The 22,982-nt window shown below is 42.8% G+C and overlaps 2 protein-coding genes across 2 annotated transcripts; both read right to left on the bottom strand.

The window, feature by feature from the left end:
* Window positions 1-1,852: 1,852 nt before the first annotated feature.
* LOC119416135 (protein FAM3C) lies at window positions 1,853-9,124 on the bottom strand. Its single transcript, XM_037683326.1, has 10 exons — window positions 9,085-9,124; window positions 7,690-7,728; window positions 5,991-6,074; window positions 5,754-5,810; window positions 5,543-5,651; window positions 4,542-4,600; window positions 3,342-3,392; window positions 3,186-3,270; window positions 2,850-2,982; window positions 1,853-2,073 (listed from the first exon to the last, which is right to left on the bottom strand). The coding sequence occupies exons 1-10, from the start codon at window positions 9,101-9,103 to the stop codon at window positions 1,984-1,986; spliced, it is 726 nt and encodes a 241-aa protein (XP_037539254.1). The 5' UTR covers window positions 9,104-9,124; the 3' UTR covers window positions 1,853-1,983.
* A 5,065-nt stretch (window positions 9,125-14,189) lies between these two features.
* On the bottom strand, window positions 14,190-20,861 carry LOC119415952. Its single transcript, XM_037683121.1, has 10 exons — window positions 20,853-20,861; window positions 20,685-20,778; window positions 17,885-17,972; window positions 17,492-17,798; window positions 16,542-16,635; window positions 16,359-16,446; window positions 15,196-15,517; window positions 15,011-15,104; window positions 14,839-14,926; window positions 14,190-14,705 (listed from the first exon to the last, which is right to left on the bottom strand). Coding segments are annotated over exons 1-10 (1,692 nt in total). The 5' UTR covers window positions 20,854-20,861.
* Window positions 20,862-22,982: the final 2,121 nt, after the last annotated feature.

Genomic DNA, 22,982 nt, shown 5'->3' with positions numbered 1-22,982 from the left:
TTTTCTCACACATTTGTTCTTAAAACTGGAGCTCCTGAGCATCTTAGATCTTCAGATTAAACTGGAGACTTACTTTGGACCAATAATCCTCACCAGTGTTCATGAACTTTAGCCATAAATCTCCTCATCACAGGAGTCAAAGTCTGCAGTGAAATAAATTCCTGCACATGCACGCAGTTCCTTTTTCCGCATTGTGCAAACGCTTCCTGATGCTGAGCTGTAACGCACCTGTTTGATGGTGTGTTTAATTTGTTTGCTGTGAAATAAAACTGAACAATAAGGATGGAGGATGTGAGACGTCAGATCAAATGTTTGATCAGTCGGAGGCTGACCGAAGTTCAGCTCGGTGCCTGTAAATTTTAAGTTTTAACAGTTTGTGTTTTCTAAGTGGTCAGTTGACTTGTGCAGCCACATCTAATTGGCTCCAATTGAATCGTTGATGTACAATTGTATTAACAGAAATAGAACAAACGTTAGCAGAATTAGCATTAACATTGGTAGAGCCAACGTTAGCAGTACTATTTTAGCATTAACAGTAACTGGACTAGCATTAGCAGCAGTAGTCATCGCTTTATAATGTAGCGGTTTTTGTTTCATTTTTATATAATTTCTTTATTTACTTTGCATTTTATATGATTGTCTATTGTTGTCTGTCTCACATTTACTCAGAAATGAAAAATGAACGCATCACAAATTGGACAGGACTTTAACTGGTGCTGGGTCTGATGGCAGCTCGTTGCTGCTCATCTTCAGCCCGACACGTTTCTTGACACATCAGAACTTCCCTGGTTACCATAGAAACCCAACGTCTATCCTCTTTACAACAGTGCTGGATTTTCTGAGACAATGGTGGACAAGTAAACAAGTCAACTGTCTTTAGTGTAGCTTCAGTAAGAGAAGTAAAGACTGAAATGTGAAATAATGACATCATAGATTTTAGATTATGTAGCAGGGCCGACAGAAACTAGGCGGGTCTGTAGGAGTCATGACCCAGAACAAATGTAACCCTGAAGCTTTTGATTTGTGCAGACTCTAAGATCACGATATCAATCTGCCTCTCCGGGGTTCATGATCAGAACGTGCACGAAACCCAGAGATATACACTGATTTAACTCCCAAGACTCACTTCAGTTCAATTACTCAGAAAATAATCAGAAAAAAAAAGTCATGAACCAGCAGTCCAAACAAAATGTTCTGATCTGCCAGTTGTCTGAACACATTGGATTCTCGTATGCTTTTCAGATTCTGATTTATAAAAAAAAAAAAAAAACTGAGCAGAAACTAACCTTGACCCTCCTGCTGCCCAGTGCCCATGAGTAAGAATGACTCAAGACCTCAGTCTGAACGTTAAGACCTCCAGAGTTGGCTTGACCCTTTAAAAGCTTTAAAAACATGGTCAGAAGCAGATTTTTTTATAAGTTAAAAGACAACCCCTAGTTAAATATTAACAGACTTTGATGTTATCTTTTATTTACAATACTCTTAAAAACTTTATTACACAGATATAAGATCAAATCCACTGCAGCGTAGAACAAAAACCTCCCATCTCCAGTTTTTGTGCAGGAACACGTCGGACGTTCGTAGGTTTTTAGGTGCAAACATTAAACCAGCCTGAGATCCTGCAGACAGCAACAACAAAATAAAACCAACCCGAACTTACAGAAACATAAAAACATGTGCTGAGAAGCAGAAAAAAGTTTTAAAAACGTTAAATAAATAATGAAGATTTGAGGTTTTAAATGATTTAAAACCTGACAGAACCATAGGTGTTCTCTGAGTTCTCCGGTTGGACGTTCTGGGACGAAGACCCAAACACTGAGGGTTTATAATAAATGATAAATGTTCTCTGGGTCAAGTTGGACTTGAGTCACATGATGAAGGTTCTCCTGAGCGATGCAGTAAAATAATTTTCATTGCAGGTTCCTCAGACAGAAAGTTCTGGAACATGTCGCGTTCCTCAGTTCTACAGGACAGAGCAGGAGGTCACTCCATGAATTTTGGGATGCAGCCCTCCATTTGGATCAGTTCGGGCCAGTTCTTATATTTATTGTTTGCCTGGTCGTTCTTCACATGCTGAAAGAAACAGACAGAGTTAGTTTTGCAGGAAACAAAACTGAGCGTTTTGGTCAAACCTCCAAAAATAAACCTATGCACACAAAATTAGAAGATGCTGATCGGTTAGCCCTCACTACATGTTAGGGATGACTCACAGCTAACTACCACACCAAAGTTCAGCTCAATATCTGTAAATTTAAATGGTTTTAGCAGTTTTTGTGTTTTCTAAGCTTAGTTGACTTTGGCAGACATATCTAATTGGCTCCATTGAATTGTTGAAGCACGACGTACGATTGTATTAACAGTAATAGAACTAGCATTACAAGTATTAGCATTAACAGTAATTAAACTAGCGTTAGCAGTATTAGTATTCAGTAACTGAACTAGCGTTAAAATTAGCAGTCATCGCTTCATAATGTAGCTGTTTTTGTTTCATTTTTACATAATTTCTTCTATTTACTCTTCATTTTATATTATTTTATATGATTGTCTATTGTTGTTTGTACCTCATCTGTGTTCTTTGTTTAAAACGGATCTCTTGTAAATGAGTCCTGGAGGCTCAATGAGACTAACCTGTATAAATAAAGGTTGAATGAATAGTCTGTCCCTGTAGTACTTTAGTATCAATAATACAGCTTCATGTCTCTTTAATGCTCAGTCTCTGGCTCCAAACATTGCAGCATTCAAAAAAAACATTTTGGTCTTGATTCTGACCCTTCAGCCATTTTATTAAAGTTGATGTTTTTTTGTTTGTTTGTTTTCTCCAACATAAAAGAATAAATCTATAAATCTACCTTCTCAAAGTTGCTCTTCTCCAGTGGTCCTTTCCCTTTCCCTCCTACAAACACCCAGCTGTCTCTGAAGCCCAAAGACTTGACCACAGAACTTCCCAGGTCAGAGATCAGGTTCCGGGCCTCATCGGTTAACCTGATCCAACACACAGAATCCTTTAGTCAGATCTGGTTCTGTTACAGTTCTGCTCTCAGTCTGATGAAGTTATAAAACATTAAAGACAAATAACAGTAATCTGAATCAACAATTCTTAATCAAGGATCAGAACCGATCTGAGATCCAATCCAATTAACCCTGTAGTGATTTTTAACAGACAGAACCGCTGAAACGTGTTTTACTTTGTTGCCGGCTCGTCGTAGGACGCAATCAGAACCACAGAACCCATCTCAACGTTCTTCAGGAACTCAACCAAAGGTTCTATTTCTGCAACAAAAACATGTCACTCAGATCATCTGTACAAACGTGAACTCAACCAGAACCAGATGTTGACTTACTGCCACTGTACATGTCGTAGTGTTCTGTCCTCAGAACCTCTCCTGTTCTGCCTGCAGGACAGAACCAAGACCACATATTTTAATTCCTCATAATTTTATTATTTTAAACACAAAGTATGACTAGAATGATCTGATCCGTTCTGTTCTGTTGGGTTTCTTGTTTGGACCTGTGATCTGTTCAAACCTAAGGTGCATTTGATGCATTTTACCAACCTGGACCGACTCCTGACCCGCGTTCCTAAAACAGATCAGAACCTGTCTGAACTTCGTTGAGATAAATCTCAAAGAATCAAACTGTCGGACGGGTGTTTGAAGTGTGCTGAGCCCAGGATCTCTCAGATCGCAAGGACCTGAATCAAGAACCATCCAGGGGAATCGGAGTCCAGATTTATGTTATCATGGCTCAGATCTGTTGAACCAATCTGAGAAAAAACAGTCAGAGGAAGTGAAGAAGAAGAGAGCGGACTGAAAAAGGGAAACGGGTCAGAAGAAGCCACTGCTGGACCGTGTTGCCCAGGGCAGCGTCCCCAGTCTGCCTTTCCTCCCTGGCTCCCCACTTGCAGCCAGTTAGGGTTATGGACAACTGGGCGGCAGCCACTGGGCCCTGGAGGCGAGCCTGCGTGTCTCCAGAGCGCCGGCACAAGGCCTGGGTGTGCGGAGGAGCATCTCCGAGGGCAGGCCACATGTGCTTGTCGGTTGCTGTGGTCCCTGGAGGTGAAAACCTTCGACTGAATGTCATCGGTTTACTCACCATTTTCTAAGTTCAGTTAAAACCCACGTTCCTATAATCGTTCTGAAGGGTGCTCTTGTTGGGCAGTACAACCTCCCCCATGGCCTTTACACACTGAAAACATCAAATTTTGGAGCTCCTCTCCTGGACTGTTAATGATATTTTTGGAAGCCCAGGAGTGCCTGGAGCACAGTCGAACTCTCAGAATGTGGAAATAACACCCGGAGAAAAAGTTGCTAACGTTTCAGAAGTTGATGTTTTCAGGCCCAAGTTAAGAAGTTTCTTGGCTGCGGCCTGAAAAGACCAAATTGTGGACATCCTCTCGGGCATTTAAATAACTTTGGAAGCCCAGCAGTGCGTGGAACACAGCCTGACTCTCAGAATGCTGAAATTATAGAACCCACAGACGTGTTTGTCTCAGTTTGGTTTCGGTTCAAACAAATCAAGAACCTCTGCCTCCAGAAACTCACCGTTCAGTTTCACAATGTTTAGGCCCACTCCAGCGTTGTTCAGGATGGTTCCGATCACCCTGAGGAAACAACCAGATAATGAAAACTAGCAGAACCACAGCTGAAACTGGACCAAGAATCTAAAACTGATTGTCAATGTTAAAACAAGCAGAACATGAGATAAAATTAGCAAAACAGCAGCTAAAGCTCAAACCTGGCAAAACTTTAGGCTAAAATCAGGAAAACCAAAGCTAAAAGTTTAAATTAGCAAATCAGTAGCTAACAGCTAAAGCCAGTTAAACAGTAGGTAAATACTAAAGGCAACAAAACATTAGCTAAAAGCTAAAATGAGCACATCATCCTAAAGTGAAAATCTGCAAGATTAAACTACAATATTAGCAAATCACTAGCAAAAAGCTAAAATTAACAAATCTCTAGTTGAAACTTGAAACCAACAAAATATTAGCTAATAGCTATAATCTGAAATGTACAAAACACAACTAAATGTTAAGAGTAGCTAAAATTCAAAATCATCAGAACAATTGCTAAAAGTAGCAAAGATGTAGCTAAAAGCTAAATTTAGCAAAACAGTTGTTAAAACCTAAAATTAGCTTAAGAAAATTTTAAGTTTAAATTAGCTCATATAAAAAAAAATCTTAATTTCAGTGTAAGCCATGAACAAACAAATAAAGTTAAATATTTTAAAAAGTAAGTTACAAACACCAACGGTCACAGCGTCTTATCTCCTAAATGAGCTGAATGTTTTTGATGGATGAGCAGCTAAAATAGCTGACAGTTTGCAGAAGTTGTTAGATGCTGAAAAACTCTCAACAGGTAAACAACATTTGAACGATTAACACAAACGCAAAACATGAACAACAAAAAAAGCATTGAAATAGAAAGAAAAATAATCAAAATCCAGACGTACTGACAACAAAATACTTTGTAGATATTTTGTTGGATTTGTTCTACAAAGACCCCAAACTAAAAGTAAACAACAACAACAACAAACAATCTCGTACACTTTGTTGTTGATGCAGATCTTTGGAGGAACCACGTTGGCAGCTCCGCTCTGGAGGAAGAAGCTGAAGTGATCCAGGGGACAGCTTTTCTTACTGACACAGGATCCATCTGCAGACAAAGACACCCAGGCCCATCAGACCCATCAGGTCCAGATCAGGCCCATCAGACCCATCAGGTCCAATGTGTGGGTCAGATTTATTCTTCACTCACCTGACTTCTTGGTGGTCATCCTGGAGTTCCGACTGGAGATGGACACTTTAGTCAAAGCTGGATGGACACAAGAGGACAAGAACCAACAGAACATGAGAACGATCCGAATGGGTCAGAACATCTCAGTCCGAGAATAAAACCCAGTTCAAAGTAACAAAGCTTTTTGAATTCGGTTGGCTTGTTCTACATCTGAAGACACCAACTTCCTGTCAATCCAATAAGGTGTTTGTTTGGTACCTTTGATCGGGTCGCTGTAGAACTGCAGGACGATGGCGACAGCAATGACCACTGAGAGCAGCAGAACCGCCGCCTTTACAACCCCTGAAGGAGAAGCAAAAGAGGTCCGTTACAGCAGATTCAGAGCAGACCGAGGCAGGTTCCAACAGACAGGTCCTCTGGATGGATTAAAAACAATACAAAACTTGTTGAAACGTTTCATCTTTAGTCCAAAAGACTTTGTCAGTCTGAGGAAAATATAGCACCTTCTCATACTGGATCAACCAATTTGTTGTTAACATCCAAAGCTAGCTGTTCACATGATCGAGGAGGACCATCAGCCTAACGATCGTTAGCACTCTGATGGCCGCTTGCTATTCACAGAGGGCTGAGTGAAACTAGAATTGTAAGGTGACCTCCACCCGTTTAATGATGGATGAGTTCTCTTCACAAAGATGGCTTCCGTCACTCCTCAAACCAACGTTCCTCTCTGTCAAGGATGTGAACATCTTCATCCCTGAAAGAGTTAATTCCTGAAACCGAACCAGGTTATCTGGAGGTAACAAAGACGATCAGATCAGATCCAAGTTACAGTTTTCGTTTCTGGACCTGAAACTTCAGCTGAGACGTTTAAAATGTAAATAAAAACTAAAATGGACCGAAGTTCAAAACATTTTGAATTACACGTCTCAGAAAGTTGGTTCCAGGAGCAACAAAAGGCTGTAAAAGAAAGGTCTGGATCAGAACCAGGTCCAGTCCTGTTCTGGACCTCGCTGCATTAAAACCAGGTCTGGTTATGGTTCTGTTCTGGACTCAGGAACACTTCCACAGATCATTGTCCGTAAACACAGTTCATCCTCAGATGCTGCTTAAAGCTCCATCAGACAACGAAGAAGCCAGATGTGAACACCTCTGTCATCTTCTCTGGACCAGAGCTCATTTGAAATGGACTGTTCTGAGGTCAGACGGGTCCAAATCTGAAGTTCTATTTGGAAACCACAGACTCCACATCCTCCAAATAAAGAGGAGAGCAAACATCTAGATTGACAGCCTGCCTCTCTGATGGTATGGGGTGCATAAGTGCCTTTGACATGAGCAGTTGACACATCTGGAAAGACTCCATCAGTCCAGAAACGTACCTTCAGGTTTATAAGAGCAGAAGAGTCAGTTTGTTATCCATCGCCCCAGATTAAGTCCTGGCATCAGGGGCCACAGAACCCAGGGACCTGTGGCCCTCATGGGTCCAGATGTGGTTCAGTGATAGCAGTCTGGATTCTAGTATTACCATGCCAATAATCTGACATGAACTCCAGAAGTGGGTTTTAATCTGTTCTACTGATGAGTTCAGTGTCAGAAATGGACCTTTCATCACTTGAGGATGGAGAACTTCTGGATGGATCAATAAAACCCAACAATCAATCAGGAAGTTGGGGAGTGGTGGCGCAGAGGTTAGAGAAGATGGGCCTGTGATCGGAAGATTGCTGGTTCAACTCCTGGTACTGACATAAAAATGTGGGTGGAAAAGGTGAGCGCCCACACCCGCCTCCACCCTCATTTGCTCCACTCTCTGGTTGCGTCAGGAAGGGCATCTGGTGTAAAAATAATTGTCAAGTCTTGGTTCGTTTGTTCGCTGAGGCGACCCCTGAAGAAGGGAGCAGCCGAAAGAAGGAAAACATTGATCAGGAAGTTGAAACGCGAATTATTCAAAACAAAGTCTCACATCTGATCAGGCTGGATCGGTTTCCTTGGCGAGACTTCACTGCAACAGAAGAAACAAACGTTCAGGTGGAACAGGTGAGACGAGATCTACAGATAATCTGACGGCAAAAGTTCTGATCCAGAGATTTAAAAAGTCTCTGAACATGGCGTCAAACAAAAAGAAGCTCCCACCGGATCAGAACCAAACAAACCTTACGAATAAACTCCTCGACTGCAAACAGAACCTGAGAGAAAACATTTAAATATTTTTATTACAACACCTTGAAATGTTTAAACTCCTGGAATAATAATTAATTGTTGGTATTTTTATATTTGCTGTTGTTTTTTTATATCTTGTGATTCCTTGTGTATGCTCCTTTGTACTGAAACTGGCACAACAATTTCCTGCGGGATCAGTAAAGTTTTATCTTATAAAATCTAATATGTTTCTGTCTTTGACAGAATTACAGTCATTAAGGCTTATGAGATATTTTGCTAACAATCAGACAAACGAGCACGGGCTGACGCGTCACGGCCTTCTTCCGTTGACAGCTTCTACTTTCCTGTCACGGTTTTGAACAAGAACAAAAACGAGGTGGTCAGAAACGAGTCAAGCTTGATTCCAGATGTTTACGTGCCTCCTCCTAACCCTGCAGGCAACTAGTAAACAAAATCAGTGTTTGAACTTGTCCTGCGATGGACTTGCAACCTGTCCAGGTTGTACCTCGCCCCTCGCACACCGATTGCTGGACATGGGCACCGGTGACCCAAAATGGAAGAAGCGGGTAAAAGATGATGGATGGATGGAGTGCTTGAACTTCCTGCTTCTCCCCCTCAGGGCTGTCTGGGTTGGAGACGGTTCTGACGGATGGAGACCGGACCTCGAGGTTTGACTCGGTGCAGGAGAGTTTAAGTCCTGACTTGTTGAGGTGAAGTTCATCCGAGTTTCTGACGTAAAAATATTCTACTTTAAAGTTTGAAGTTTCAGCTCGTTAAGAAACATCAAATATTCCTCAAAACGTTTAATAATCGAAGAAAAAGAACGAAGAAACAATATGTATTTAAGAGTTTAACAAAACCTGCTCAGTTCAATAAAAAAAAAATCATGAATTAAAATGTTTGTTTAAAAACGTTTCGATGATCAAGTTATAGAAATGTAAAGGATCTCAGTATTTTTATCCTAAAGTTTAAGAACATAAACAATTTTGCAGAAAATAAATTACCAAAATTTGAAAAATCACCAATTTAAAATGTTTACACTGAAAACAAACAAAAAAATGAAAGGGAAGAAAAATCATGCAGTCAGTCTGAAGCCTGAGCTCCACCTGTCCAGGTAAACATCTGTCCAGGTGAACCAGCTGTGCTTCCTGCTGCTCTCAGAAACCAGAGGAAAGATAAAAACAGGAGAAGAACTGACCCACTCTGACAGACAGCATGCTCCTGATGTCCTGCTGATGTTCAGTGAAGCCTCCTGGGTCGGTTCAGGACGGATTCGTTTGGCTCCGCCCCCTGCTTCCAGGTGACAGCCAATCAGCTCTTCGTGTGTCTGTTCACACGCCGGACCAGGAAGTTCTCATCAAAAAAAAAAGTTCTACAAAGCAATTAAAGATTAAACTTTGCAACATTTGAGAGTTTCCATTTAAGTTTGGGTCCAGTTCAGACAGAACCCGAGGTTCTGAGAGTCCAGAACCCAGAATTTTTATCTGTCGACCGAACATTTAAAGAAAATCGGAAGGGTTCAGAGGTCCCAGCTGTTTAAACAGTTTTTGACAATGATTTTAGTTTTTTTTTTTTTTTTAAGATACAAGACGTAATTAAATCATTTATTTTTCTGGGTCATGGGTGAGCTGGTATTTTAATATTCTTCAGTTTAATACAAATTACTGAAACGAAACAAAGATGAGGGTTCTGGGAGTTGCACAATATAATCTGACTGAATAAAACCAGGACGCCTCAGTGTTGATTGTTCAGAAGGCAAAGTCTCAGAGGTCTCCTGGAGGTCAAAGGTCAAGTTCTGTGTGATGTGAGCCGTTTCATGTTCTGAGGGAGTGTCCGTCTCACTGCCTGCCGGCTGTCGGCCCAGTTCAGCTTCAGAACATTTTTCTGGGCCAGCTTTTCCTGTTTGAACGTCTTTCTTCATTCTTCAGTCACTGTCAACGTTCACTTGATCGCTTTTCCTGTATGTAACAAACATTTCTTCATTTTTGTGCTATTTTTGCTCTTTATTGTAAATCAAACCATTTGCCTCGTTCAGGACAAGGCTATAGTAACTTACTGTTAACGGTTCTATAGGTTCTACTACTACAGCTAATGCTACCGTGTCAGGACATTTTTGGTCAAGGGATATGGATGTTTTTATTACTACGGCACATTCTTCCCCTCTGCCCTGAGAACAAAAAGCCTAAACCGTCTCCCAAGACAATCTTATCTCTGCCCATGAACCACATGTTTGGGTTGACAGCGCTGAAGGCTGCAGCTGGCTTCAAGGACACCTGAACTCTGGGAATTCAGCTGAGAGTATAAAAGAAAACAGATAACGTGGCTCCTGTCTCGTTTCTGTGACACGTTCCGTGCATATGCTTTACATATCTAATCTGTCTTGAATAATGCTGATTTAAAAATCTTCTGTCGTGGATTGTTTCTTTTGAGTAAAGCTTTTCTCCAACACACTGCAGCTAATGCTTCTACTGCTACTATAATAATATTAAACTGTTAATGTGCAGCTAATACTACATCCAAGTACTACGACTGTAATTGCTAATGCCACGACTGCTACATACCTGCCAACATTTGCAGAAGGCTATGAGGCACTTCTAAACTTGTTTGTGTCATTAATATGAGCAGGAAATATATATTACATATACTTAAAGTAAGTAGTATACATGTATTGAAAGGTGGAGCAATAAACACTAACTGGTCTTTAAGATGAACTTTATCTGAGATCAAACTTGAATATTGCATTACCCTTGTGTTTTTTTTAATTTTATTTATTTTTAACACTGAGCTCCTTGAGGTTGTTTTGTCTTCATCATACTGTACTTTTTTCACAAAATATCCTCTGCACCACGTAACATTATGTAAAAACAAGCCACGAGAAACCGACCAGGTACAGTGTAGGTAAAAAACAAATAGAAAAGACATGCTGCCCTGCAAACATGCAAGATTATTCACTTTTAGTGGAACCTTTAGAGATTTAAACTGCAGGACATTTGGGTGTCCCACTCCTCCTTATGCAGGACGTGGGACAAGGAGGGCAAAATCCAGGATTGTCCCCGTTCGAGGAAAACGCTCTAAATGATGTTGACTCAAATGAACCATGCTCACACACGGCAGGTGAACATTTATCTTCGGAACAATTTTACTTGCAAGGGCAGATCTCGAACTTTTCACATCAACATGCACTAAATGTATTTAACTATTTTTTTAGATGCGGATGGAAAAATTAGAGGCAGCGACGAAACTAAAATATAATATCGGTTTATTAGACCACATGTAGAGCAGAACTGTTGATGTAACACTGAACAAAATGTTCTGTAGAACCGCAGGCCCATAAAGGATAAAGCTAAATGTAAATATTTAGCAACTGTTATGCAAAGTCGAGGCAAGATCATGTCCAATGACAAGCATCGGAGGAGAACCTGTGGCATGTTTCACCATTCATACACAGCTGATGGATCTAAATGTCAACGTGGACGCCATGTTGGTCAGGGCAAAGCTCCGCCCCGAATACAAAACATTGCAAAGGTTCATCCATCCATCTGTCTATCAATGGATCTTCCATTTAATTTGTTAAATTTAGCAAACATCTTTCTAGGATAAACACCATGAAATACTTTTAAAAAACAGTTCTCAAAGGTTTCTAGTAAAATTTGGCTATTTATTACACCCGTGACATCATCTGATAAATATTAATTACCAAACTTCTCTTTGGGTTTTTAATTATTTGAAACCTGAAAGTTCAACCGATACATATAACAAATATTCAAACGTTTGTTTCTCCATAAAATAAAACGGCTGATTCCTGATGTTTTCCCCAGATGCTGGAGACAAGGTTTGTTTTTCCGTTCCATGTTTTTAAACCATTTTTAACTCAAAATTCTGGACATAAAACAGGAAGAGGATCTGCTTTTAACATAATTTATAAAAGCTGCTTAAAAGAGAAAACTTTAGTCCTCCAAATATTTCTTTAAACATTTTTGTATAAAACATTCAACTTTGAACAACTTATTTGTTTCTTCAAATAAAACAAAACTAAACATCTGATTGTAGAAAAATAAAATAAAATCTGAGACTTACAACAGATAAAATAAAGTTCATCTAGAGACTGGATCATGCAGCTGTTCCAGATGTTCAGCTGCAGTCTCCACGTCTCATCTGGATCTTTAACCAGATTGTTAAACATTAAACCCAGTTAAAAGGCCAATTGTCAATTGTGGCTTTTAAATTTATCTATTCACTTTTATTTAAAAAGGCAAATCCCGCTGACATCCCAGATCTCTTTTTGCAAGGGAGACCTGGACCTGAAGGCAACCTATTGACCCAACGTGCATGTTTTTGGACTGGGAGGAAACCAAGGTACCAGAGAAAACCCACGAGGAGATCAGGAAAACTCCACCCAGAAAGATCCCAGGTCCAAACTGGGGACTGCACACAGGACCTCCTTGCTGCGAGGCAACAGTAAGCCAAAAATAAAAAACAGGTTTGGTTTAAAATAAATATAAACGTTCTGAATAAATTCTGTTTGACTGAATCCTTTGGCCCACGAGTTCTAGAGCGGGATCTGAAGTCGGATCCAAAATCACACAAACGCAAAGGTTTTCCTTACCGTTGTCACAGACGCCTTTCATTTCTGAGAGGTTTGGGTTTTAGCTCACTCAAATAAAAGCCCAGGTTACTTGAACTGGTCTGCATTAAACTGATCTTGTCCATCACAGAATCGTCTTTACCCAGTACAGACTCTGCCCCTTTACACGTTTTTAACTATATATTTTTAGTAACGGACTCTGGTGACTCTGTCGTCTTGCTTTTAGATTTATCGGCTGCTTTTGACAGTAGACCATAAAATTTTGCTTTGTCGTTTGGAACAGTGACGGGGTGCACATCAGCAGTACACCTCTGGACTGGTTTAGGTCTACTTTGGGTTTAGGTTTAGGTTTACTTAGTCGAGCGTACTTTCTGAGTCTGCCTTGGTGACCACGTGTTGTCCTTTGCTCCTCTTTTATGTGGGGTCCCACAGGGCTCAGTTTTAGGCCCCCCTCCTCTTGGCTCTACTTTTAGAAAATATGGGATCCCCTTTCATTGTTGCGTGGATGATACCCAGATGTACCGTATGTCCCGTTTAAAAAAAAGGACTAACTCTCTGAGCCCTCTGTTGTCATGCCTGAAGGACATTAAAGCCTGGGTGTCTGAACTTTTTAAAGTTTAACGAGAAAAAGACTGAGGCGATGGTCTTTGGAAGCTCCACTGAGACCCCTATGTCCATGCTGGTTCCTTGGCCCAGTACATCAGGCCAACTCTTACAAACCTAAGGGTCAGAGTCGACATCAGAGCAGCAGTTAAATCTAGATTTTTTTCCATCTGAGGCAGCTGGCTCAAGTGAAGCAAATTCTTTCTCTGCGGCATTTCGAAATGGTAATCCACGCCTTTGTGACCACTCGGCTGGGTCATTGTAACGCACTCTGTACAGGAGTAAATGATTCATGTATCTCAGCTTCAGAGGGTACAGAAAGCTGCTGCACGGCTTTTAACTGGCACATAAAAGTTTGACCACATTTCCTCTATTTTAGCCTCTCTGCACCTGTATATTTTAGGATTCATTTTAAAATTCTTTTATTTGCTTTTAAAGCTCTTCATGGACTTGCTACATCCTCCTCTCGATCCTTCAGGTCAGCTAATCAGCTGCTCCTGAGTGTGCCGAAGACTAAGCTCAGAGGAGTCCGTGCTTTTGCTGTGGCAGCTCCTAAACTGTGGAACGACCTTCCCTTGAACATCAGACCGATCTCTTCCCTGTCTTGTTTTTAAATCCCTTCTTAACACCCATCTCTTCTTCCTGCCCTTTGACACCATCTGTCATGTTGACTTTGAATTATGTTAATACTTTTTTATTGACTGATTGTATTTTATTATGTGTACTGTACAGCACTTTGGTCCTGTGGGTGTTTCACTTCCTATCCACGCAGCATCCAGCCTGTGTTTCTACAGCACCCAGACCATGATCCTCAAGCATCCGGTCTGTGTTCCTTCAGCGTTCGGACTCTATTCCAGCAGAGTCCAGACCACGTTCCTGCAGCATCTGGACCACATTCTTGAAGCGGCCGGTTCAGGTTTCTGAAACAACTGACTGTATCCACATCGGTGCGAAGGTCTTCATCTTGTTCAACACCAGAACATCTCTACGGAGATGCTCCACATCCCTGCAGTGTCCAGTCCATGTTCCTACAGAGTCCAGTCCATGTTGTTGCTGCATCAGCTTCTGGTCCATGTCCAGTCAGCATCCTGTCCTAGCCCTTGCTGTGTTCAGACCTACATGAGGTTGTTCAGGTGTCCCGTGTGTCCCACAGAGGTTAGCATCAGGGCTCTCTGGTCCAGAACCTCCCTCTCACGGCCCAGTGCCACCCTCTCCTGCTCCACCAGAGCTCGATCTCGCTCCAGCGCCGCTCGTTCCCGGTCCAACCACAGCCGCTCCGCCTGAACCGCCGCCCTCTCTCTTTCCAGTGCTGCCCGCTCCCGCTCCACAACCTCCCACTCCTGCTCCAGTCCTCCCAGCGGCCCGTCGCACGGTTCTGTGCTCCGCTGGTTCTGCTCGTCCACAAATGCCTCTTGGACAAAGTCTGAGGAGGAGGAGGGAGGCAGGGCAAGGACGGGGCGTGACTTGTGCCTGGGGGCGGGGTCAGAGTCATCGTCCTGAGTGACAGGAATGAGGAGGGGGGCGCTGCTCACCAACCGACCCTCCATAGCTTCGTTCATCAGGTGGAACCACGGCCAAGAGGAGGACCCGTCAGCGATGCTCTCCATCCCAACAGGAGGATACTTCAGGTCCTGAGGAGAACGTGGGAAATTACAGAGTCCGGTCAGAAAATGAAAACATTCATTCTGATACAAGGGAAGGTCAAAATGACTGTTTCTTATGGTTCTGATCTGACCCATAAACACAAAGGTTCTGGTTACTCACCTTGTATCTCCTCTTCAGGTTGTCCCATTTCTTGGCCATCTGGTATGTGGAAACTTTCCCCTGCAGGCCGAGCTCCTTCAGAATGGCTCTGAAACCGGACCAGAACCAGAACAACATGAAACATCTACAGAACAGAACCGGAGTTGGGCTCATTGGCGAACCTGACTCTTACTTCCAGGCAGCTTTGGCAGCGTTCCTCCTCCCAGTGAACAATATCTCATTAGCAGCTCGGAGTTTGATCATCCTCCTGGTGTCCTGATCCGACACTGACCAACGTAAACAGAAGCCGCGGGTTATCAGAACCGCAAACAGAACTCACTGCAGCACACCCTGACCCACATTCAGATTCAGTCTTACTTTTGTAGGAAAACTCTGATGGCGTGGAGCACTCCTCGCCGCTGGCGTCGATGTACGTGACGCTCTCATCAGCCTCGCCGCTGTCTCCGCCCACCATGCTCTCCAGCTCCGACACGCTGCTCCTGTCCGCCGCCATCAAACCATCTCTGTCGCGGGATGGAGACAAACCAAATACGCCGTCCTCCTCGCTGGTCCAGACGGGTGCCACTTTTTGAGCTTTTCCAACCAACCGTCCCTCAAGAGCGTTGCTCATCAGCTGGAACCAGGGCCACGAGGCCGGGTTGGTGTGAGCCTCCATCCCCCGAGGAGGAAACTTCAGGTCCTACAGGCACACATGGACCCAACCAGAACCAACAGGACCCAAAATGACCAAACAAACAAAAAAAAAGTTTTGTTCTAATAAAAACAGATTTAATATTTAAATAAACTGTCGATTTTTAACTCAGTGAATAAAATCACAACAAATCACGCTGGAAAAAAGTTAAAAAAAAACAAAAAAACATTTAAAACACATTTTTAGATTTTAGACTAAGTTTTATACAGTGAAAATTGTTTGTGTCAAGAAAAAAAAACTTGAGAATTTGTTGAAACAGTCAAAAATGCTGTTTTAACTTATTAATTCTGGTTTTCCATCCATCCATCATTTACCCATTTTTTCCTTTTTTGGGTCACGGGGGTCGCCCATGTCCAGCAATCACTGTGCGAGGGACGGGGTACACCTTGGACAGGTCACAAGTCCATCACAGGGACACATAGAGACAAACGAGACAAACAACCATTCACTCTCTCACTCACACCTAGGGACAATTTAGAGTTACCAATCAGCCTAACATGCATGTTTTTGGTCTGTGGGAGGAAACACCTGGAGAAAACCCACGCATGAACGGAGAGAACATGCAAACCCCACCCAGAATGGTACTGGGATGGGATTTAACCTGAGGCTATTTCTGTACAGAGTGAGCCACCATGCTGGTTTTTATTTCAATTTCAGTGAAAGTGTTACTACAGTGCTGCCCTCTGGTGGCAGAACAAAGTAATTACAAAATCTTGTAAAACAATCCTCTGGTTTGAACAATAGCAACAAGAACATCATTATATCAAGGATCCGTCAGTTGTAAACCCAATAAAACTGAATCAAAATTAAAAAAATTAAAGATTTTCACCTTAAATTTGGTTTTTAAGTTGTCCCACTTCTTGGCGACCTGATCAGGTGTCAGTTTTCCTGTCAGACCCATCTCCTTCACGATTCCCCTGAAACAGAACCACCGACAGGAAGCGTGTAACAAGAAGCTACCTTTATTTAAACAGTTTTATTTGTAGGGAAGTGTTCGTGAATGTTTCCAGACCTCCAGGCAGGTTTGGACGTGTTCCTCCTGCCCGTGAACAGAGACTCGTTGGCGGCTCGTAACTCGATCAGCCGCCGAGTGTCGTCTTCAGTCACTGAGTGTGGACAGGAAATATCAGTAAAATATTATTCTCATGTATATCGTCATGTCACCGCTGATTCCATCAGGAAAAGGTGCTAAAATATTTTCAGTTCCTTCAAAAACAGTTTGAACGTGTGTTGCTGCATAAATGCTGTTTTTGTGTTACTGAGCTCCTTTTTGATACAGTTGTACTAAACTGAAATTACTCATTACTTTAAGATTATTGTTTTACTAATTTTAGCATCGCTTATGCTACTTTTGTAGCATCAAGTTTGCGACTTAAGGGACCAATTTAGCTAATTTTAGTAGCAATTTAATTATTTTAGCTGAAGCAACTGATTGACAGCTTTTAGCTTGTGTTCTGCTTTTAGCTTGCGTTCTGCTGCTTTTAGCTTGCGTTCTGCTGCTTCTAGCTTGTGTTCTGCTGCTTTTAGCTTGCGTTCTGCTGTTTTAGTTTGCGTTCTGCTGTTTTAGCTTGCGTTCTGCTGCTTTTAGCTTGCGTTCTGCTGTTTTAGCTTGCATTCTGCTGCTTTTAGCTTGCGTTCTGCTGTTTTTACCTAATGTTCTTTTTTTTGGCGTTTGTTCTGTTGCTTTTAGCTTGTGTTATTTTTAGTGTTATGTGGCTTTTAGCTCGTTTTATGCTGTTTTTAGCTTGTTATTTTTAGTGTTATGTGGCTTTTAGCTTGTTTTATGCTGTTTTTAGCTTGTGTTCTGTTTTTTTAGCATGTTCTGCTGCTGTTAGCTTGTTGTGCTGCTTTTAGCTTGTTTTCACCTGTTTTGTTTTTCATATTAGTGCTTTGAACTGCAACAACTCAGTTTCAACTTCCTCAGTAAATTTCAGGCATCCTTCAGCATTCCCACTGTCTTACGTTTGTAGGTGAACTCGGTGATCCGGTGCAGCTCTCCCGGAGCTGATGATCGGTTCTTGTCCTCGTTATCAACCAGCAGGTCCATCTCAGACTCTGTCAGAAACTCCGTCATGCCTCCTCGGCTCCGCCGGGCTCGTTTCTTTGACGTAGACGACAGCGGCTCGAGGTCCTCATCTTCGTCCTCCACAATGGGGGTGAGTATGGGAGCAGCGCCGGCAAAACGGCCCTCCATGGCGTCGTTCATTCTGTAGAACCACGGCCAGGAGCTTGGGTTTGTCTCCACTGCACGAGAAGGAAACTTCAGCTCCTGGAGAAAATACAGAAAGACCAACATCCTCATCGCCACCTTCAGCAGCGCCCAGAAACGATGAAGGAACCGGGTCACAGACGCACCTTATACCTCCTCTTCAGGTTGTCCCACTTCTTGGCCAGCTGCTCTGTGGTCAGCTTCTCCTGCAGGCCCAGCTCGTATAGGATGGCCCTGCAGGACAGAACCAGAATCATTTCTCTGCAACCAGCTGATCGATTTTTGCATCGGCTGATGTCAGTCACAGCTATGAATCATTTTTAACTATTTAAATTCTAGTCAGTTAATCAGTTCCCTGTGATCAGCTGATCGTTTCCCTGTGATCAGCTGATCATTACCCCTGTGATCAGCCGATTCTGGACCAGGATGACCTCTCACCTCCAGGCAGGCTTGGCTGAGTGTTTCCTGCCGGTGAACAGCGCTTCGTTCGCAGCTCTCAGTTTGATCATCTTCTCTGTTTCTGCTTCAATCACTGTGAACAGGAAACATGCAGGACAGAGGATGAAACCAAGATCCCATCAGATAAAAATCTCTCCTGCACACGTCTCTTTTGTGTTTCTCTCCTTTGTTTCATGTTTAGTTTTTCAGATTAAGTGTTTCGGGGTTGTTCATCTGACTGTAGTTCAGACAGAAGCCTCAACAGAAACGTGACCAATAAAAGTATAATCAGAGACTTTTTGACCTCATGACTCCAGGTCTTTCTGCCTACTTTTGTAAGAGCACTCGGTCATCCTCCTCCAGCCCATTGGGATGCCTGCGGTGGGCGGGGCTTCTGAGTGGGCTGTCCCATCGCCCTCATCTGCTGCTGCCGTGTCGTCCATCTCCGTCTTGATGAGGAACTCCAGGATGTCCGTGTTTTCCTGGGTCTGACTGGGCTGGCTGTCGGCGTGGTGGACGTTGCCGCTGGCAGACTCTGGACTCAGAATGAGGTTGTTGTTGTAGAGGCGACCCTGCATGGCTTCGTCCATGATGTGGAACCAGGGCCACGACTCCACCACGACCCCGATGTGCTCCTGGCCCTGATAGGGCTGCTTCAGGTCCTGGAAGAGGAGCACAGAAGCCTGTTAGAACTTCCCGTCAGCGAGTGAAAAGTTTAAAACTCAAAAAAAGTGTTGGCTGATCTGAGACCGGGCCAGAACAATCAGTAGATAGACTACAGACTTATAAATCAGGATGGTCTATAATCAGAGGTGGAGCTGAATGCAGCTGTGAAGCATCTGTCTGATGGTTTTAAACACTTGTCTCGTATATCTGTGAGCTGCTGACCTGGTTCTGATGGGTCAAAGTTACAAAACCTAAAATCTGAAATAATTCAGCAACAATCGATATCAGCCAGTTGCTGCAGCAGCAGAAATCAGTCAATTATAACTAAAATAAAAGTCTGAGATAATGTGAGTAAAAACCAACCAGCAGCAGAGTTCCAGCTGACCAGAGGCTCCGCCCACTGCAGGTCAACAGAGTCCCAGCTGACCAGAGGCTCCGCCCACATCCACCTGAGCATCTTTAAGAAAATCTGCCCAAATGTGGTCCTAAATCCAGAACTTCTTGTTTCCTCGGAGCATCAGAGTTTTAGGAGCGTCAAATAAATTAGAAGTTTCCAAACTTTTTAGCTTTTGACACCAACATTAAAGACTTTCTTCCCCAAATATCTTTATTTACATAAATGTTAAAAACTAAGGGCATAATGACAACACAAATACCATAAACTCATATTTTACTACTTCCCCCACATTTACGACTTTTTTTTATAAAGTAGCTACCATTTTTCCAAAAGGTTGCCTTTATCAAATAATTACAACTGTTATAAACTTTTAATAAAGCATTAATAAAATGGTTATTAAGCACTGTTATTTGAAACAAGCAAGATGCAATCGATGCTGCCTTTTTATTCTTTCGGGTAAATGTTATTTGTTTGTTGCCCAACTTATTATATTTTTATAACTTTAAAAGAAAACATATCTACAAATGCAGCAGGAACTTCCTGACAGATGTTCAATATTTAAAATCTAAAGAATAAAGGTAAACAGTGAGAATGGTTTATTAGGTGTTTACAGCTGAATAATAACTGCATTATTAACTATTTATTGAAAAGTGGTACAGAATTGTTGCAGAAGTGTTTGTTTATGAATCACCTGACTTGGAATAGTTGGTGCACATTTATAAATGAAGTCCTGCTGCATTCAAGAAGTGTTTGAAATACAAAAACTCAGAACCAGGCACTGAGACTAATAAAACCTGGCCATGATGTCATGGATGAGTGATGAGTTTCAAACAGAACCACTTTTTTATTTCCTCCAACGATAAAAGAATCAGAACCAGTCCAGTCAGGCTAGGAGGGGATGGTCAGTAGATTTTACCTTGTACTTCGTCCGCAGGTTGTCCCATTTCTTGGCGATCTGATCTGCTGTTAACTTCCCCTCCAGACCCAAACCTTTCAGAATGATGCTGAGGAAACAGAACATCGACTCACTGATGTTTCTGATAAAACGTCGCCCAACATCAAAGTTCATGCTCAATAATCCAGGTAAAAAATCCAACAAAGTTAAGTCAGGTCGTCTCTCTCAGCTGGTCTGGGAACACCTTGGAGTTCTCCCAGAAGAGCTGGAAGAGGTGGCTGTGGAAGGAGAGGTCTGGATCTCCCTGATCAAGCTGCTGCCCTGAGACCTGATCAGTGGATGACACTGATATGGCCAGTTGGATGGATGATGAATTGTTTGATGGATAATTGGAAAAATAAAAATGCTGAGCGGATCAGGAGTTTTGCACAGTTTGGACCCAGAACGTTTGTTTCACAGAGAAGTTTCCTCAGAGCTTCTGGTGTTTTGGGCAGAACTTTAGCTCCTGAAGCAGAAGAGAACAAACCTGACCCATCCTGGACCTTCTCACCTCCAGGCGATCTTTGCAGAGTTCCTCCTCCCGGTGAACAGAACCTCGTTGGACGCACGGAACTCAATCAGCCTCTTCACGTCCTCCTCCGTCACTGCAGGTGGAGGGGTCAGAGGTCAGCACCGACAGCCTCCTTAACACACACACAACACAGCAGCAGGTACTCACTCTTATAGGAGTTACAGGAGGGCGAGTTCTGGACCTGCGGCTGGAGGTTCGGGTCCATCATGGTGATCATGGAGAGGAAGGACACGAGGAGACCAGCAGGGGAAGGAGGCTGGTTCAGGCCCGGAGCTAAACAGTTAGCATCCTTCGGCTCCGGTTCTCCCTCAGCAGCCGAACACCGGGTTCGGTCCGGCTGGCGACTGTTCCGTCCTCTGACGCGATCCCGTTAAAATGGGCAGACTGCCCGTTAGCTCCACCGGCTAACCACACCAAACACACACAGAACCGAGCCTCCCGCCACACAGAGACCCCGCCTCCATCTGGGTCAGGCTGGTTCCGACACCAGTCGTTGCCGGTACTTCGTGTCACCTGTCCCGAAACGAGCAGAAAGGTAAACAACACCGCAGCAGACACCGGAGCTAACAGCCGCTGCTGCTGCGCCTGCGCAGTTCTTAGAGGAGGGGGAGTGCTCGATAGCTCCGCCCACAAGTCCGCCTACTGTCACTTGATTGACAGTCCGGAAGGCGGAGCCTTGAGTACATGCAGGCAGACAGATGTTTACATAAAATATAAAAACTCACAGAACCATTTTTTTTGTTTGTTTTTTTTTCACTGACATTAAATCAGACTAAAGCTTTCCTGTTTCAGGTTAATTAAGATTTAAAAAAATAAACGTCAGAATGATGAGAGAAATATTTGTTATTACTTTAAAGTCACAACTTTACATCCATGTTTTAGTGTATGGTCACATTACTTTTAAACGGTCTGACTTGGGTCAAACATTGTGAGTTCAAATCCAGAACCTTCTGACAAGTTTGCTGTAATTTTGTTTGGTTCCTCCTGACAGAACTTTTGGAACCTATAGTCAGGTTTGTTGCCTCTACACATTTTTTATTTGACTGTGGTTTCAGGTTTTTGTGACAGACGCTCTGAAACGTGGACTTTGTTGTCCTTAAACCGTTTTGTAACTAATTTGGCTGCCTGCATATGTCCATTTATATGTCCAGGCTTGAATTCCTGTCTGGAGATGTTGCTTCAATATTCCTTCAGGAAGTTCTTTCTTCATGATCTCTGGTGAAATCCACCTCCAGCAGCAAAACACCCCCACATCATGATGCCACTACACCCTACTTCACAGTTAGGCTGGTGTTCTCAGCTTCCTCCTTTTCCCTCCATTCTAGTTTCATTAGACCACAGGACATGTCTCCCAACATTAATGTCTCTGTCCAAAAGTGGACAAACTAATTTGCCTTTTTTATGTTGTTTTGTGAGTAATGTCTTCTTCCGTCATGTGGATGTTTAGAACCTACCTGACCATGAAGTCCACCCCACCTTAAGAGTGAGGTGGACAGAGTCATGTTGGCCTCTCTCAGCAGGATGATGCTTCCTGCAGCGCTGCAGAAATGCCTCAAGAACTGTTTTCAACCAGTTCAATCAAGCGACCAGGACCATAAAGAATTGCTGCTGATGAGTCAGCCAGAGGAGACCTTTAGGCAGTCATAATGTTATGGTTGATCAGTGTATAGGTTGAAGTTATTGTTTTGTTCACTGATTGACAATAAAACAGGGTCTGAAGCATGACATGAAGTCTTTTTCTTGTCTTTTAGTTGATAAATTCAAAATATCCTGATGACTTTGACCTCTTTGTCACTGTCCTGTCCTCTGCTGTCCCCTGCAGGCAGCAGGAAGTCTCTGCAGGATGCACCTGGTCAGCATCCTGCAGCACCTGATAAAGTTCACAACAATAACACACAGCACACAACCGGAAATACTGTTACAAAAGGATAAAAACGGTCATCACAGTTTAAATAAAGGTTTACTGAGCTGTGGTCTGCAGATTGTTTTTTTTATATGATCTGTTGGAGAAAATCATTTTAAAAAGTCAGAGAGGTCCAACACAAATACTCAAAGTTACAGAACAGAACGAGGAACAAACGACAACAAGCACAGGTGAGTCATTTATTCCAGGTGTGGCCCCTGGATCAGGTGTGGCTCCTGAATCAAATGTGGCTCCTGGATCAGGTGTGGTTCCTGGATCAGGTGTGGCTCCTGAATCAGGTGTGGCTCTTGCACCACATGTGGCCCCTGAACCAAGTGTAGCTCCTTAACCAGGTGTGGCTCCTTAACCAGGTG

The sequence above is a fragment of the Nematolebias whitei genome, chromosome 10 (genome assembly GCF_014905685.2).
Source record: "Nematolebias whitei isolate Nwh7 chromosome 10, NemWhi1, whole genome shotgun sequence".
Taxonomy (NCBI): domain Eukaryota; kingdom Metazoa; phylum Chordata; class Actinopteri; order Cyprinodontiformes; family Rivulidae; genus Nematolebias; species Nematolebias whitei.
The sequence above is the reverse complement of the archived record's forward strand: the minus strand, read 5'-3'. Positions and strand labels throughout refer to the sequence as shown.

Coding starts and splice junctions, on each gene's coding strand:
- LOC119415952 (XM_037683121.1), bottom strand. Junction 16,636..17,491: donor CACCGAGTTCACCTACAAAC/GTAAGACAGTGG, acceptor GTCCACACTCAG/TGACTGAAGACGACACTCGG. Junction 15,518..16,358: donor ACTTAAAAACCAAATTTAAG/GTGAAAATCTTT, acceptor GTGTGCCTGTAG/GACCTGAAGTTTCCTCCTCG.
- LOC119416135 (XM_037683326.1), bottom strand. Junction 5,811..5,990: donor CTACAGCGACCCGATCAAAG/GTACCAAACAAA, acceptor GTGTCCATCCAG/CTTTGACTAAAGTGTCCATC. Junction 3,393..4,541: donor AAACATTGTGAAACTGAACG/GTGAGTTTCTGG, acceptor TCTGTCCTGCAG/GCAGAACAGGAGAGGTTCTG.